We start from the raw sequence: 16794 nt of genomic DNA, 5'->3' as shown, positions 1-16794 counted from the left end.
TTTCACATAGTGATATTGAAGAAGTTTAGGATGTAACCATAAGGCCCAAAACTGAATTAAGCCCACTATATATAACTGAATAAGAAGCATATCCAACTTTGACCAACTCATGAAATGGTGTTGATGTAGGACACTAAAGAAATTTAAATAGATATGGAATTGAGGAAGAGGAGGAGGAAAGAAAAAGAGAGAAAAGGGAGAAGAAAGAAGGCTACTGTGCAGGACAGAACAGAGACAGAGCAGTGAACAGTACAGAACAGAACAGAGAACAGAGACAGAGCAGTGAACAGTACAGAACAGAGAATATAAGCAAAACATAGAAAAAGAAAGAACAAGAAGGAAGGATGAAGAAGGAATAAGGAAAGAGGAGAGCGGGGGCCTGAACTGGAGTTCTGAATTCAAATATGATAAACTGTCTCAAACAACTTACAAGCCAAGTATTTATACCTACAACTAACTAAAACACATAGTTACATAGAAACCCCACCATAGGAGGAAATTACAAAACATAAAGAAAAGTTCAATACAAACACAATTTCCTAAATCAATGCCTAAAAAAGTATGCAGAATAGGTTTGCATGCGCTATCTCCAAATCAGATGAAAGTGTGGCAATTAGCGGTCTGCTTCCACTTCTCACCATCCATGGTAGTAGGCAAGATAATATTCACCACACTAGCATAGTTATCATCCTCCTCAAAATCACCTGCAAACCCGTCCTCATTTCCTGTGTACTCAACAACATCTACTGCCTGAATTGGGCATCATCAGTCTCATGCTCCAAAACCAAGGCTTGTTGGGGAAAACAAGCAGCTATGTGACCCCTAGCATGGCACTGACTACACAGATTAGCAACTAGCTTGAGGAATACTAGACCCACCAGAGCGAATAACATGATGGGCCTCTATTTGCTTTGCAGTACTCTCTTTAAGGATAGACTGAGGAATGATAGACCTAGATTGAGGGAAATATTTGGAATGATGACACTCACTTACCTAGGAATCTTAAGGTTCTTCTCCATGGCAATAGCTTTCTGATAAGCTTCCTCTAAGGACTTGTGCAAACCCTTCAACCTCTCCCCTAAATCCTCCTGACTATTCATGAACCTGGTCACTATGTGGTGAGTGACTTAAACAATACCACTCTAAGCAATAGATCCTCAAATCAATCAATATATCTTGCTATGGTGGTGGTTTGTTGATTGCTCAAGAGGTCACTAAAGAGTTGGTTCTTATGTGGAGGGAGGTACTCATCTTTCCATTGTCTCATCACTTCCCATTGTATAATAGGAGGCTCGTCTAACCACTAGAGCTTTTTTGAACTGTTTGCCAATACTTCTTTACTAGTCCTACAAGTTTCATCTTGGGAAACAGAACATTGTCCTCACCTCATATATGGTACCACTTTCCGCCATCTCTTCTGACCAATCTAAGAAGGATTTTGGATCTAATTTCCCATCATATGTACGCACATCTACCTTGACCCTCTTAGCAACACATCTCCATAGTCCTCTAGATCATGCCTAGGTGAATGTAGAGCATGCCTAAAGTTAGGTTGGTCCCTACACAGACAAACTCATCAAACTTACCCTCCTCAAACCTAGACTCTACGTTAACTTGAGACTAAAGGGGTTGCACTGGTCTGCTCGGTTGTCTTGGGGCTTGACTGATCTTGTTAGGTGCTATAGGAACTCCTAGAGTGGGAAGAATGCCCTAGGCTGACCCTACTGAATATGTAGACTCATTAGGGTCCATAACTGATTGTCCTAGGCCATCTACTATGTAGTGTTTACCCAACAACTTCATGACTTGTGCAAAATGTAAGGTGAAATGCTCAATTTTTGGTTCACAAAGTCTTGAAGAGTGTCTAACTGGACAGACTAAGATTGGGTACCAATAGGTGCAAGTTCATTGGGGATGGTTTCAATGTTTTTGTTGGTGACCATGGTAATGCAATAGGGTAGAGATGTTGATGAAGCCTAAATTTAACTACAAACAATATGAATCCTATAATTACTACAATGTACACACAACAAGCTATTGAACATAATCCACATGATTTGACATGTTCCTACATGTGACAACAAGAGAGTATGGGTATGAACAAGAATCTAAGCAATGAATGAACTAGAGGATGGTAAAGGACAGATTTTTTTTTTTTAAACAAGAAACTTGGAATCATTAATTTTTTTCCTAATCATGTAAACATTAATCAAGATAAAAAGGAGAATTTCGGTTACCCCACCAAAGACTAAGCACTAACTGCAATCAGTCTCCAGGTTGCAGCAAAATCATGCAATTTCCTCAAACTCCCAGTTTATCAAATCCTCCGAAAACAACCCACAAAATGCAGCAAATAGGTCTGAATCTAGTGCTGGTGCCGAATTTATCCTCCAACAATCAAGGCTGCAAACAAACCAAGCCGCTCGTGAGCGACTCCAGATCTCAGCTCGGTAAGAGCTCATTCGGGCTAATTCATTATATAAATGAGTGATTCTCAAACTCAATTTGAAGCCCACGATTGGTAGCCCATGAGAATGGGGCTGGGAAATTCATGGACAGAATGGCAGTATCAGATTTCGATGTGTTGTGCTCCAAGATCAAAAGCTAAAAGCAAGGGAAGTGCAAAGATTGGATCAAGAAGAGAAAGATGATGGCTGATGGGGGAGAGGATTAGGTGGAGGTGCTGAGGATATGGGAAGGTGAAATGAGCAGAGCCTGAGCTCGTAGTTTTATTCCCAAACCGAGCTTGAGCATAGACAGCTCGGCTAGGCTCATTTGTAGCCATATCCAAGACACGCAAAATGCACTAACACTTGAATTTCCTCAACTCAGCCCCAGAATCTAGGAAGAAACCAAAATATCATGGCTGGAAGCAATTCCTTGTGAATCTAGAGGCTGCAGAAGATTGTGGTTTAGTCTCACATGCACGCCACCAGCACATAGGGCACTGGTGAGGCTCCTCCGGCAATGGTCTTCCGGTTGGTGTAGATCAAGTGATAGCGAGTCGATTGGTGGTGGTGATGTGTCACAAAAACATGGCAAATGAGGGATTTCAAGGGGGCGGTCAAGCAGGAAATGTTTGGCTAGTGTGCGGGGCCTCTCTGATGACCAGACAGTGATGCAATTTCTGGGATGGTGTTTCAGGGGGCTCAGTTTTTAACGGTGAGGGAAATGCGATGAAATAATGCTAGAAATTTGGGTTTGACTTCGAGGGCATGACTGTACTTTTGAAAAAATTGCAGGTGATGAACAGACTCTGGTGTGTGGTCATTGGGTCTTGCTCTGAAACCAAATTGATGTAGGACATTAAAGAAATAGAAATATAGAGAGAATTAAGGGAGATAAAAAGTGAGCAGGGAAGATGAAGAAAGAAAAGGGATAAGGAAAGAGACTGCTGTGCAGGACAGAACAAAGAACAGAGACAGAGCAGTAAACGGAACAGAACAGAGAATAAAAGAAGAACACAGAGAAAGGGGGAGGAAGAAGGAAGGAGAGAGGAGGGCTGCATGAGAGAGAGAGAGAGAGAGAGAGAGAGAGAGAGGGAAGCTGAACTGAGGCTCTGCATTCAAATTTGATAGTGTCTCAAACAACTTACAAGCCAATTGCTTGAACCCCCAACAAACCAAACCACATATTTACATAAAAACCCTAACAGGAAATTACACCACATAAATAAAAGTTATATGCAAACATAACTTCCTAAATCTGCAACTAAAAAAAAGTATGCCGAATGGGCAGCCTAAATGATGTATGGCCCTCCGTCAGGTGTCAAACGATCAGGGACTTTAGGTATATTTGATTGGAACTAGAATCAGAAATGAAACTTTACCGAATATCACAAGCAGATGCTAAAGCTAAATATGAGAAATCATAATTGTACAATTAAAGGACCAGAAATTACCTGACAAATTGATTAGGTCCAGAAATTTCAATGACATCACTAATCGGAGAAACATCTAAAAGGGCAGCCGCACGTGGTAATATGTTTTTTCCAAATGAATCTGAGGCAGCAATTATATGTGAAAAGCCGCTATTTTGATGAACCAATTGAACGAGTCTGGCCCAAGGTTCTGCCAGAGGATGCGCAAATTTGTCCGAATCAGCAACAAGCACCTACTAAAGAACAAACATATAACAAATGTCTCACTTTGTGATTTCATAGTTCAAGTTTTAAAACAATGCTTTTTTTTTTCTTTACATAATCTGGTAAGAAAACAAATAATTGCAAATAATCCACACTAGATCTGTTTTAACAGAAACAAAACTCATTCTCCAAATGACTGCTTTTTTCAAATGAATGAAAATTTTAATAAACAAAAAAAATGTATTAGAGAGAGAGTATACAACAAAAATATGAACATAAAAACAGGGAGAATAAGATATCCACCCAGTACACAAGAAAAACATGAAGATAACAACAACAAAACCAAGCCTTAGGTCCCACTAGGTAGGGTCGGCTATATGAATCATTTTCCGCCAATTTATGCGATCTGGACCATTTCTTTTGATAGATTCATGGATATTAAATCCTTACTCACTATCTCCTCCCAAGTTATTTTAGGTCTACCCCTACCCCTTCTACTGCCCCCCCACAATAACTGACTCACTCTTCTTCACTAGCTCACTATGTGGTCTACGTTTCAAGTATCCATACCATCTAAGTCGTCCCTCCCTTAACTTATCTTCTATAGAAGCTACACCTAACTTACCGCGAATATGTTCATTCCTTAATTTATCTTTCAATGTTATACCACTCATCCATCTAAGCATTCTCATCTCGGCAACTTTTACTTTTTGGATATTTTGTTTCTTCGTCACCCAACATTCTGATCTGGCTGGTTTGAGAATCGTTCAAGGACACCCTTCCTCTTGGTTAGGTAGTGCAGCATCCTTGGTAGGAAGCTGTGTATTTTCATGGTCATTTGCTGATGTGAAGTCAGTTATACTCTGTTCTAGTATGCTGCTGTTGTCGTTCCTCTGTTCAGGGGCTGTTATCAGTTGTACTCTGTTTCAGTTTTCTGATGATGCTGGCTTGATGCCCATGTATTCATGATTGATTGCTTGCAATCTTGCACAGATAGCTAGTTAGATTCAATTGGTGGTTGAAGATTTATTTTCCAGGTCTTACCAGCATTTATTTCCAGTTGCTGCCAGCCATAATGCCTGTAGCTGCTGCCTGGTTGTTTGGTAAATGCCTGCAGCATCTTGCTGTGGCCTGCCCTGTTCTTTGTGGTTAAGTAATTCCTCCCAGGATATTTTAATTTCTGTAGTCATAGCTTCCTTTTGAAGTTCTGGATTCTGGAAGGTCTGAAGTGTTGTAAGTTCTGGTTTCTTGAGGTCCTGTAATTGCTGTTTTGTGCTAGTGTATGTTGTCTGATTTCTTCCTAAAGCTCCTTCCACAATAATTCAGCAAGGGATACAGTCTAACCATTGTAGGGAAGTTTGGAAGGAAAGGAAGATGTTTGGATTGTAGTTGTGGCAGCGGTTGTGCGTCAAAACAAGGAGTTCATCATGGCAATTCTCGCATTTGCACACATTTTGGAAAGGAAAATCATACCATTAATTATTGTTGGGATCTCCTTGGGAAACCAACTTGCACCAATAAGTCTCTTGGAAAGACAATTCTACTATCGACACTTCAAATGCGCCTAGCCCCACTCCACTGGGGAGTTGAGTATATCATCTACCGTGTACCGGAGAGGAGTTGAACAATCCTTTTGCATGGTTCAACAACTCCAAACTCAGTCTGTTGGCTTTTTGAGTCCGATCTCTGTTTTGATACTGACAAACCACAAGTATCTTATGTGTGCATTTAGTGTGTGAACAAGTTATCATTTCAGCACGAACATAAGATACCGCAAAATGGAAGCCAGCAGGGACATAAAGCTCAGACACTCCTGGAAAATTCCATAGAAAATGAAGAGCAAAAGAAGAAGACATTTTGATTTTAATTTGTATTGCATTTATTTTTATTATTTGGCCTACAATAATACATGCAACTGCATGATATGAATTGAATGCTCAGACAAGACCATAGATTGACCGTAGGGAAGACAAATGACCATACACAAACTTCGGTCAACTGACGCCAGGTTTTTTAGCTTAATTGAAAAGCCTTGGCCGTAGACTGACCATAGGTCCCCATGCATCACACTTATAATTATAGGAAAAAATCTTATGAGGCAAATTTGAACTTATCTTGAATTTTGAAAGGGATTCGGGCAACCGAATGGTTGACTAGTCAACAAGTTTGACTTGGTTCGGGCGACCGAACCTTAGAGCGGTCACTTTTCACCTTCCCCGGGCGCCCGAACTCCACATTCAAAATACCCTCAGGCGACCGAACTGAGAAGTTCGATAGACCGAACTTGAGACCAGGCGACCAAATCTCAAACATTTTAATAATCGCCTAGTTCAGTCAACCGACCCTGTCCACAGGCACCCAAACTTCAAAAAACGCATTTTCTCTTTGTGAGTGTTTGAGCGACCGAACCTATGGCTCAGGTGACAGAAACTCTCGGGTTGCCAATTTTTTACCAGGGTAATTAAGGTTAAAACTTAATTAAAATATTTCCAAAATTTTCAATAGGGCCCCAACGGTCATATTTTCTTGAAAATCTATAAATACCCCCTTCATAACTCAGATTAGCAACTTTGATTAATTCAAATTTTCTCTCTACTCCATTGTTAATTAAAGTTCCCCCAAAATGTTTTTTATTGTTTAAATCATTCTTTTGGGGCAAAATGTTTTAATCAAAACTCTCCAACTCTCATTCCAATCACTTATTTCAAAATCATTGTGGAAGAGAGTATATTCATTTTGGACATTTATTTTTATATATACATGCTTACACTCTCACATATTATTCATCTTTGAAAGTCATTTTCTTGAGAGTATAGCTTTGGTTTCTCCCGGTTATTTCTTTTGAGAAACATTTTTTTTTTGGGAGAAATTATTTATTGCACGAATCCTTCTGAACTTAAACTCCAGATTCTCCAAATACTTTTATTTGCAAATATCTTTGTTGGAGAACATATTAATCATCTTATATATTCATATGTTTTATTTGTGCATTAATTATTTAGATAAGCACCCTTTACTCTACTGAGCTCAAATCATATCAAAAGAGAGTGCATACATCTTAGAGCTTTAATGCGTACATTTCTGCTTGTATTTAGAAGCATTGTATTATGTACAAAAATTGTTTTTCATGTACCGGTTGAGTTCATCCCATTAATTGAACTGGGGAGTCTCAGCCCCGTAAATGAGACCGGTTTGGTTCAGCCCAAAAATTGAATTGGGAAGTCTTAACCCCGAAAGTGAGACCGGTTCGTTTCAGCCCTGAAATTGAACTAGGGTTATCCTTACCCCGTAAGGAGAGGATGTAAACGGTTACTGCTCCGCCCGTTTAAGTGAGTAGGGTTAGTGTAATCCTTAGGTGGTATGCCCAAGGTGAGGACGTAGGCTGGTTTGGCCGACCCTCGATAACAAATATCATGTCTCTCTTTCTCTCTATCTCATTTAATTACTGCACTTTAATTTCCATGTGCATACTTGCTTGTTCATTGCTATAATTATTCGCATGCACACATTTAATTTAAATGAGATATGTTGCACACGTGTATGTCTGCACTGATAGCTTAATCATTTTACATACACGTTTACATTATGAACGGGATATGAACTATGGTGAATTAGTGTAAATGTTTAAATTAGCTGAAATGTTTTAAAACCCAATTCACCCCCCCTCTTGAGATCACACCAAAGCTAACACAGTCTTTTACATCTAGTGCTTCTGTGGCCCATTCAGGTACAAGTGAGTTTCTCGCCTCTTCATCTCACATTAGATTATAGATTCTGGTGCAACCTCCCATGACAGGCAGTCCTAATTTGTTTTCAGTCCTTGAACCCCACTACTTTACACTCTTAGGTTACTCTTGCTAATGACTCGACTACACCAGTTAATGATTGAGACAATATTCTTTCAATTCCTACTATTCCTCTTTCATCTGTGTTATATGCACCTAAATTTCCCTTTAAGTTGCTATCAATTAATCAATTAACAAAATCTCATAATCGTTCTATCACCTTCTTTTCTTCTCATTGCGTTATTCAGGATCTCAAGACAAAGAAGACAATTGGTGGACTTGAGAAGGATGGTCTATACTATTTCAATGGTGGTCATGGTGGATCTAGTTCTTGTCATATGGCTTCCTCAATTTCTATTCATGGTGTTTCTCTTGATCAGTGGCACGCTCATTTGGGTCATCCATCCCTTCAAAAATTACAAGAAGTTTTCCTATGTTCAAGCCCGTTTAGCATATTAGGACATCTTTTTTGTCTCAAGTTGAGTTACATACTAAAAAATTGTTTTTTCTCATTCATTAAAGTATTTGGGAGCATGTAGAGTCAAGAATTTGTCTTGTTATCAATATTTTGTGTCCTTCGCGGATGATTTTTCACATATGACTTCGATCTATTCATGGTCTAAATTTTTTAATGTATTTACTCAATTCTACAACGAAATAACAGTTTGGGATTGATGTTCAATTTTTTTGATCTAATAATGCACTCAATTTGTTCAAATAAACTTCCGTATTTTTTCTTGGCCAAAGGGATTATTCATCAAACATCATGTAGACATACCACTCGGCACAATGGACTGGCTAAACCAAAAATAGGCATCTACTTGACAAAGCACAATCTCTACTCCTTATGCATGTTCCCAAAAACTTTTGGACCAATCAGTTTTCTGCTAAACAAAATGCCCTCAAATGTTCTAAGGAATCTCCATCGTGTACCCACCAACATCCATGTTCTCTATCGTGCCTCATGTCTTTGGGCAATGGGCACACATGTTTTTTTCATATTCCACATACCGGTCAAGACAAGTCCCCCCTCATGCTATTAAATGTGTCTTTGTTAGGTTCTTAAGAACTCAAAAAGGGTATAAATGTTACGGTCCCCACGCATGTAGGAAATACTCACCTTTGACGCTTATTTTTGTAGTGTTGGGTTCTCTTTGGATGAACCTATTTTGACTCATCAACAATTTATAGTCCTCCCTCTTGTGTTGATGCTCTTGGTCCTACACTTATCCCTCTCCAAAAATCTTCTACTTTTCTTCCAAATCCTTCAGTAATTGATCCTAAGAAACAATTGGGGGTTTATGAAATGAAAGAAAGCAACCATGCAAGTGTCTACTTAGCCCATCACTGTTCGACTTTTGGTTCTAAAGATCTATCCTAGTGTGACTTGGATTTGCCCATTGCTCAACGGAAAGGTACTCAAACATGTGCTCAGCCCGTAGTTGTTTATCCTATTAGCTCATTATGTTTAGTTCTTCACCTTCCTAATCTTAGATTTACTCTTGCCTTGTCTATTTCCGCGGCTTCCATCCCTTCCTCTCATATTGAGGCACTTTGTAACCCTAGGTGAAAGCATGCAATGGATGTAGAAGTGGATGCCTTGACCACTTGAAAGGCATGGGACTTCATGGATCTTCCTCCTAGTAAGGAGTTGGTTAGGTGTCATTTAGTTTACACCATTAAATATCTTCTTGAAGAATCTCTCTCTCTCTCTCTCTCATGGCATCGGTGCAATCGCGTCTTTGCTCGTGGTCGAGAACAATGTTTCTTGTAACAGGTAGGTCCGATTTTCCAAGGAGGTTGTGCCTTGGTTCGCTAATGGCATGCCTACGTTCAATCGATAGCAAAAGGGGTTTTTATCTATTTGGTTGGGTATTATGAAGATTTGGATGTTGATTAAATGGACGCAAATAGGAAAGTTTTTGAAGTTAGAGTTGGGATGGAAAAGGAAGAGGTTTTTAGTCTTTATTCCTCAAAGTGAAAAAGGCAATGATTGGTGAAATTTCACAAGGGTCTTCTACGAGTTAGCGAAGGATTTTCGTGAGGAACTTGGGAGTGTACATGCCAATAATTCTTCACATCATAGATTGTGGAGTCGGGTGGTGTCGGAAGGCAAAAATCATGTAGGGGAAGGTTGAGGCAGCCATGTCCATTCTGCGAAGCAAGATATAACAATTGGGAGGCAAGAGTTGTCTCGCCGGTGTGGAGGCAAGTTGCATCTGAATGAATTGAGGGCCATCACCGATCAGCTGGTTTTGATCAACAAGTGCAAGAAGGAAGATAGGGTTTCCAATGGAGAAGAGATCAGAGAGACAGCTAGGGTTTCCAATGGAGCTGAGATGATTAGAGAGGCTGCTAGGGTTGTGTTTGGGGAGGAGGCAATGAAGAGATTTCGGTCGAGTTGCATACTACCCATTCTGGACTTGGCAAGGTAATTGAAAAAAGTAGCATCTCATTTTTAACTAAACTAGGCCAAATATTTGAAAGTGCCCGTTGTTCAGGAAAGGAAGATATGGGCTGCAAATTGGATCCTAAAGAAGGCTCACCTATCATGAACTTCCCACAAAAAGGTTTCAGTATAAACAGACATATAATTCAGAAATAGAGGGCCCAAGTTCTGTATTTTTGGGTCTGGATATGGACAGGCCCAAATGAGTGCTTCGACTTCCTACAAGAGAAGTATTGGGAAGGAGAACAATTTATCTTCTGGTAATAAAAATGTGGTTCCGCCTCTAACTAATAAAAATTCTATTCAGCCTCCAGTTACTAAGGATGGGAATTGATTTGTCCAAGAGTCGAGGAAATTAAGGATGTTAGAAGACCAGATTCGTTTCAAGAATGTGGCGATAAAAACAGCATTTAGGCCCATAGTTGTTTTAGACGGTGTTATGAAAAGAGTTAAAAAGAAAAGGGGTTGAGGGAGAAATATGATCATTGTCATTCTTATACTGATAAATTTGAAGGTAAAAAGGTTTATGCTCGTCGAGAGACAGCTTATTGGTGTGATGAAAGCAAGACGATATTCAAAGATCAGAGAGAAAATTCTGGTGAATCAACTACAAAGGTACTAAGGAGAAACTCTAAGGGTGAGTTCAGTATAGTGGAAGCTCCTCAAGTTGAGAAGAATGTTGGAGGTTCTCATGAGATTAGAAAAGTTAAGGAGGTAAAGAATTGGAGGGATTTTTCAAATTCAGAACCTGATGATAATAGAGATTTTGACTGTGCTAAGGGGTTGTTGTTGGATGAGATTTAGGAACAATATGGGAACGTTTTTGTTAGATTACCACTTTACCTAAAAGCTTAAGCTGTTAGGTTGTGGGCCAATAATGTATATCAAGTCTTTAACACTCCCCTGCACGTGCAGCCCGACAGCACGTGGAGAGATAAACAAACGATAAATAACAGCCATTACAGGGAACACAATAAGTTTTAAACATCACACAATAAACGCGGGCAACAAGACTAGAACCCAGGACCTCGTGGTAAGTGGTAGCCAGCTCTAATACCATGTTAAATTACCAGTTTACCTAAAAGCTTAAGCTGTTAGGTTGTGGGCCAACAATGTATGTCAAGCCTTTAACAGTTTCTGACACCTACAATGAGTTAGGGGGTTTATCTTATGTTCACCCGCCCCCATTGGAAGGTCTGGAGGGTGTTTCTATTTTTGATAATGGTGGGTTGGTGAATCAGTTTCAGCATAGGGATGGAATTTTCCCACGCCAGTGGAGCAAGTTGCGAAGGAGGAGATAGAAGCTCAAATTCTTTTGATAAAATAGAATTAAAGCTGAGCGATATAAATGAAGTGCATTTGGATGGTGGCAAAAGTCAAAAGGTGGGGTCAAAGGGAATTAGAAAATTTGAAAAGTTCAGTAAATTATGATGTAAAGGGTTTGAAAAGGGGTTTCTTGGTTAATTTTGTTTAGTTTTTTTGGGACCTAGTGTTTTTTAATTTCTTCTTTTTTTGGTGAACTCCTTGTCCCAACTTTGTACCTTCTATTCTTTCTACCTAATATACTGTTATCAAAAAATATATATATCTTCTTGACAGCCTATATAATGGCTTAAGGCTTAGTTGGTTGCCAAGGGATACACCAAAAAATAAGATATTAATCATTTTGAGACATTCTCTCCTTATTGATTGACTAAATTATGTTCGTGTATTGATATCTTTGGCAGTTAATTTTGATTGGCTTTTAAACCAATTGGATGTGAAGAATGCCTTCTAGAACAGCGATTTGCAGGAAAAGGTACATGGAGCAATCTCTTCGGTATGTTGCTCTGGGGAAGGATGGTAAAGTATATGAGTTGCATAAGGCAATTTATGGTCTTAAGCAATCTCCTCAAGTCTGGTTTGAGATCTCAACCACCATCTTGACTTAAAGAGTGCAGTATTTTCATTTAAAAATTTGTACATTAGTTACATTAAAAGAAATAAACTGAATTAGTAATTGAGTGTTGTTGTTCATTCACAATTTATACAATTTAATTAAATGAGGATAGCAGAGATGTAATTATGCTGCTGTTTCTCTTATTGAAAAATTATAAAAACAAAAAAATTGTACAAATTATATTGTAATTGTAGCATAATAAGCAACCAAAACAAGTGGTTCAAATGTAGCATGGTCCAAAATGGCATGCCAACTAAGCCTACACAATCCCCCCAACACCAAAACACCATGTACCTCCTAAGTATCGTACCATATAAAACATTGGTCAACATCCCATTTGTTATCCACTCACTAAACATCTTAAATTCATTTTGACATGCAAAATGCCACAACAAGACAAAGAACACATACACACACACAAAAACTATTTAATTAATGTATAATTGTCTAATTGTCCAACTATGCAACAGCAACAACAAAGCATTTACCACAATTATTAAGAGTCTATGTAGATCCAGTTTCTCCAGCAAAATTGTCTACCCATAAATAGGATAAGCTAATAACAATTAAAATGGATGCAGAAGGGAACAAAAAGAGTTCTCCATGCAACTATTGACTTGATAAGAGAAACACCATGAAGTACCTGAGAAATTGCAGGATGGAAGGAGGCAGCATGTTCAGCAGCTTTTTGAAGGGAAGGTCCAGATCCAGAAAGTAGCACAGAAATGGAACTGTCCTCGCCCAAAGACTTTGCAGCTGCTACTGCACTCACCGATGGGGCCTTGATATAACCACCTTCATGTTCAGCTAAAACCAATGTGCTGACCTACCAAAGCATAGGTATAATGATGTGCTTTGTATTTTTGTATGATATCAAAAATTAATTAATTAATTAATAAATTTTACAACAAATAAGAGATGTGTTGGTGATTGCTATGATGGCAGTACAACAATGGATGGGATTGACTGGAACAGTGAAGGCCAAAGGAGTGATGGTAAGAGTGTCTGTAGTTGTGGCGTGGCTGTTATTGTGACCTTTTAAGTAACCAAAAATGGAGCGTGACCTTTTAAACTATGTGCATGCACATACCCACACACAATCCCATAATGGATGATGAAGTTGAAGACTGGAAGTGTAGGTACATGACATCGGTATGGTTAGGTCAATAAGCATGAGGATTATAATACATGTGGATACTGCTAAAGTTGAACTTGAGCATAGAGATCAAGCCTTGAATTTGGATTTGTGTAATGTTCGATGAAACTCAATATAATATTTCTTAGGGGTTCATTAACCTTCCCAATCTATAGCTTAATGCAGGCTAACAGAATTCATTAAGCACCCCAATCCTACTGCGATAGAGTGGTTTCCTTGCTTCCTTCTGGACTTTTTTTTTTTTTCTTTTGGGGATTGTCCTTGTTAGATCTTCAGAGGAACTGGAGGGGAGCATTATTGTAATTTTTTAATTTCTTTTTATTTGTTCTATTTGTTTTAGGAGGATCATTTATCCTCTGTCCCTTGTAAATTCTTCTCTTTCCCTGTTGATGAATTTCTCTTTCTATTCAAAAATAAATAAAAATCCAGGCTCCAAAATGCAGGGTAAGGGAATTCAAGGAAACCAATCCACTTTGCTTCTCAACATAACATATTTTAAGTCATAAGAAAAACTCACTAATAGTATGAATATATTTGGCATAATAACAGCATTCACCCACCAGGCCTTGAAGCCATCAGCAGGCAGCCACTAATCTCCAAAAGAACAAGCTCAACTCGTCATCAGCTCAAAACTTGTGCCCAAATTCACCTGAAACCAACTCCACCTCAGCCTAGGTGACATTACACTGGGTAAGTACGGCCAACAGCAGATCAGAAGATAATCAGCCCATTTAGAAACAACCTCAATCCCAATGCTGCCTAATCGTGTGCAGCAACAATAAGCACAAAGAGCCCCAACTGTAAAGGATCTTTCTGAATATCACAAAAGGAGGCCACAAGCTGCAAAAGGTGTGCACACTTGTTGCCCACAATCTACTCCACACTCTTGTTCCTCCAGTTTACAAATTTGAGCATTTGAGAGATCCACCGGAGGCAACTCTAGGCCTCCCAACATATTCCATTGTTTTGCAGGCAAAAAATAAATTTTTATTTTAATGAAAATTTCAAGACTCAATTTTCAGAAATTTCAATTTCAATTTAAAGACACAACAGAGACTTATGGTAATGGAAACTATGAATGAAACTTTACGAAATGTTTTAAATTTTTAATAGGAGTAGATATCATTAACTCCGCCAGTGATGCACTTAATGTCCTAATTTTTTCACTCACAGTCAGTCCCAAGCCCGGGTAAAGGAGGGTTGTGTTAAGTAGCTAACAGCCAACGTAAAATTTGTCAAATCATTATGATATGAATTCTTACCGAATATTTGCTGGGGCGTCCCCTACGAGCGACACATTGTACTTGTACCAACTGGGTGTAGCGAAAAGTGGGCGAGGGTGGGCTAGGTCGTCGCCCCAAAGCGACACGCTGTGTCAGCACCTGGGTACGGTGTCAAATATGCAAGGGTTCCTACATCATTCTGGACGTGGGTAGGTAAAGAAGTTAGTTCAGGAAACTAGGATTAGATTAGCAACTTGGAATATAGGAAGACATACGGGTAAAAACATGGAAATTGTAGACACAATGATTAGAAGAAGAATTAATATAATTTGACTTCAAGAAACTAGATGGGTGGGGGAGAAAGCTAGAGAAATTAATAAATCAGGATTTAAACTTTGGTACACTAGAAAATAAAAACATAAGAATGGAGTAATAATTATTATAGACAAAAATTTAAAAGATAGCGTTGTTGATGTAAATAGAGTATGGGATAAAATTATAAAAATCAAGATGGTATTAGGGCAAAAGATAATAAATATCATTAGTGCTTATGTTCCTCAAGTCGACTTAGCAGAAAATCTTAAGAGACAATTTTGGGAAGATATGGATAGTATTATACAAGGCATACCAGGGATTGAGAAAATATTTATAGGAGGACATCTGAATGGGCACGTTGAAAGGGATAATAAAAATTTTGAGAGGATACACATAGGATATCGATATGGAGACAAAAATGAGCCTGGGGAGATGATCTTAGACTTTGCTATGTCATATGATTTTAGCATAATGAATACTTGCTTTAAGAAGAGAGAAGAACACTTAATAACCTTTAAAAGTGGACAAAATAGAAGTCAAATAGATTTTTTTTAACTAAGAGAGTAGATTGTTTATCATGCAAGGATTGCTTTGAGCCCTTATCTTTTTGCTTAAGTGATGGACCAACTAACTAAGAGTATTCAAAAGGAGGTTCCATGGTGTATGTTGTTTGTAGATGATATTTTATTAATTGATGAAACTAGGGACGGAGTAGAGGCTGAGTTAGAATTATGGAGAGAACATTTGGAATGTAGAAGCTTTAGGATAACTAGAAATAAGACAAATTATATGAAATGTAATTTTAGTGATGGTAGGAGGAATATTGGAGACAAAGTTAAACTTGATGATGAAGAAATAAATAGCACTTCTAGATTTTGATACCTTGGATCTATTATGCAAGCGGAAGGAGAAATTGAAGATGATGTAATGCATAAAGTTAAAACAGATTGGGTAAAATGGAGAAGTGCTTCAAGTATGCTTTGTGATTGTAGAATACCCTTAAAATTAAAAAGAAAGTTTTATAGGACAGCTATAAGACCAGCTATGTTATATGGATCAGAATGTTGGGCGACGAAAAAACAGAATATTCAAGAAGTAAAAGTTATCAAGATGAGAATGCTTAGATGGATGAGTGGTATAACATTGAAAGATAAATTAAGGAATGAACATATTTGCGGTAAGTTAGGTGTAGCTCCTATAGAAGATAAGGTAAGGAAGGGACGACTAAGATGGTATGGACAATTGCAACGTAGGCCACATAGTGAGCCAGTGTGGAAGAGTGAATTACTGTGGGGGGCAGTAGAAGGGGTAGGGGTGGACCTAAAATAACTTGGAAGGAGATAGTGAGTAAGGATTCAATATCCTTGAATCTATCAAAAGAAATAGTCCATGATCGCATAAATTGGCAGAAAAGGATTCATATAGCCAACTCCACCAAATGGGACTTAAGGCTTGGTTTTTTTGTTGTTGTTGTAGTAGATATGATTAATGATGGAAGAATGTACAAAAGGAGCATAAGAAACCTTCAAAGAGAAAAAGAGAAAAAAGAAGAAAAAATTACAATTAGAATAACATAGCCATTGTATCCTTGATTTTTGACATCAACTCATCTGCATTCTCAACAACAAATATGTTTCTTAGGGTGGTGAACAATAAAAGGAGCAAAATTTTTATTAAGGAGTGGGACTTGAATCAGGAAATCTTGTAGGGATAACAAATTGGAGATGAGATAACATGCTCATATAAGTGTTTATACACAGAGGACTATCAGCATAGACTGATGATTGAGGTCTCGATTGGAGACCCATAGGGACATATAAACCTATTTGGTTAGAGCAGCTTT

At 38.4% G+C, this 16794-nt stretch overlaps 1 protein-coding gene across 1 annotated transcript in view; it reads right to left on the bottom strand.

The window, feature by feature from the left end:
* Nucleotides 1-16794, bottom strand: part of LOC131145627 (electron transfer flavoprotein subunit alpha, mitochondrial) — a 34032-nt gene that overhangs the window by 8984 nt on the left and 8254 nt on the right. Inside the window, exons 2-3 of the mRNA XM_058094809.1 lie at nucleotides 12901-13083; nucleotides 3902-4113 (exon numbers count right to left, since the gene is read on the bottom strand). Coding sequence (XP_057950792.1) covers nucleotides 3902-4113; nucleotides 12901-13083 — 395 coding nt within the window. The remainder of the gene's footprint in view (nucleotides 1-3901; nucleotides 4114-12900; nucleotides 13084-16794) is intronic.

The sequence above is a fragment of the Malania oleifera genome, chromosome 1 (genome assembly GCF_029873635.1).
Source record: "Malania oleifera isolate guangnan ecotype guangnan chromosome 1, ASM2987363v1, whole genome shotgun sequence".
NCBI lineage: Eukaryota > Viridiplantae > Streptophyta > Magnoliopsida > Santalales > Ximeniaceae > Malania > Malania oleifera.
This window is presented reverse-complemented; position numbering and strand designations above follow the sequence as displayed.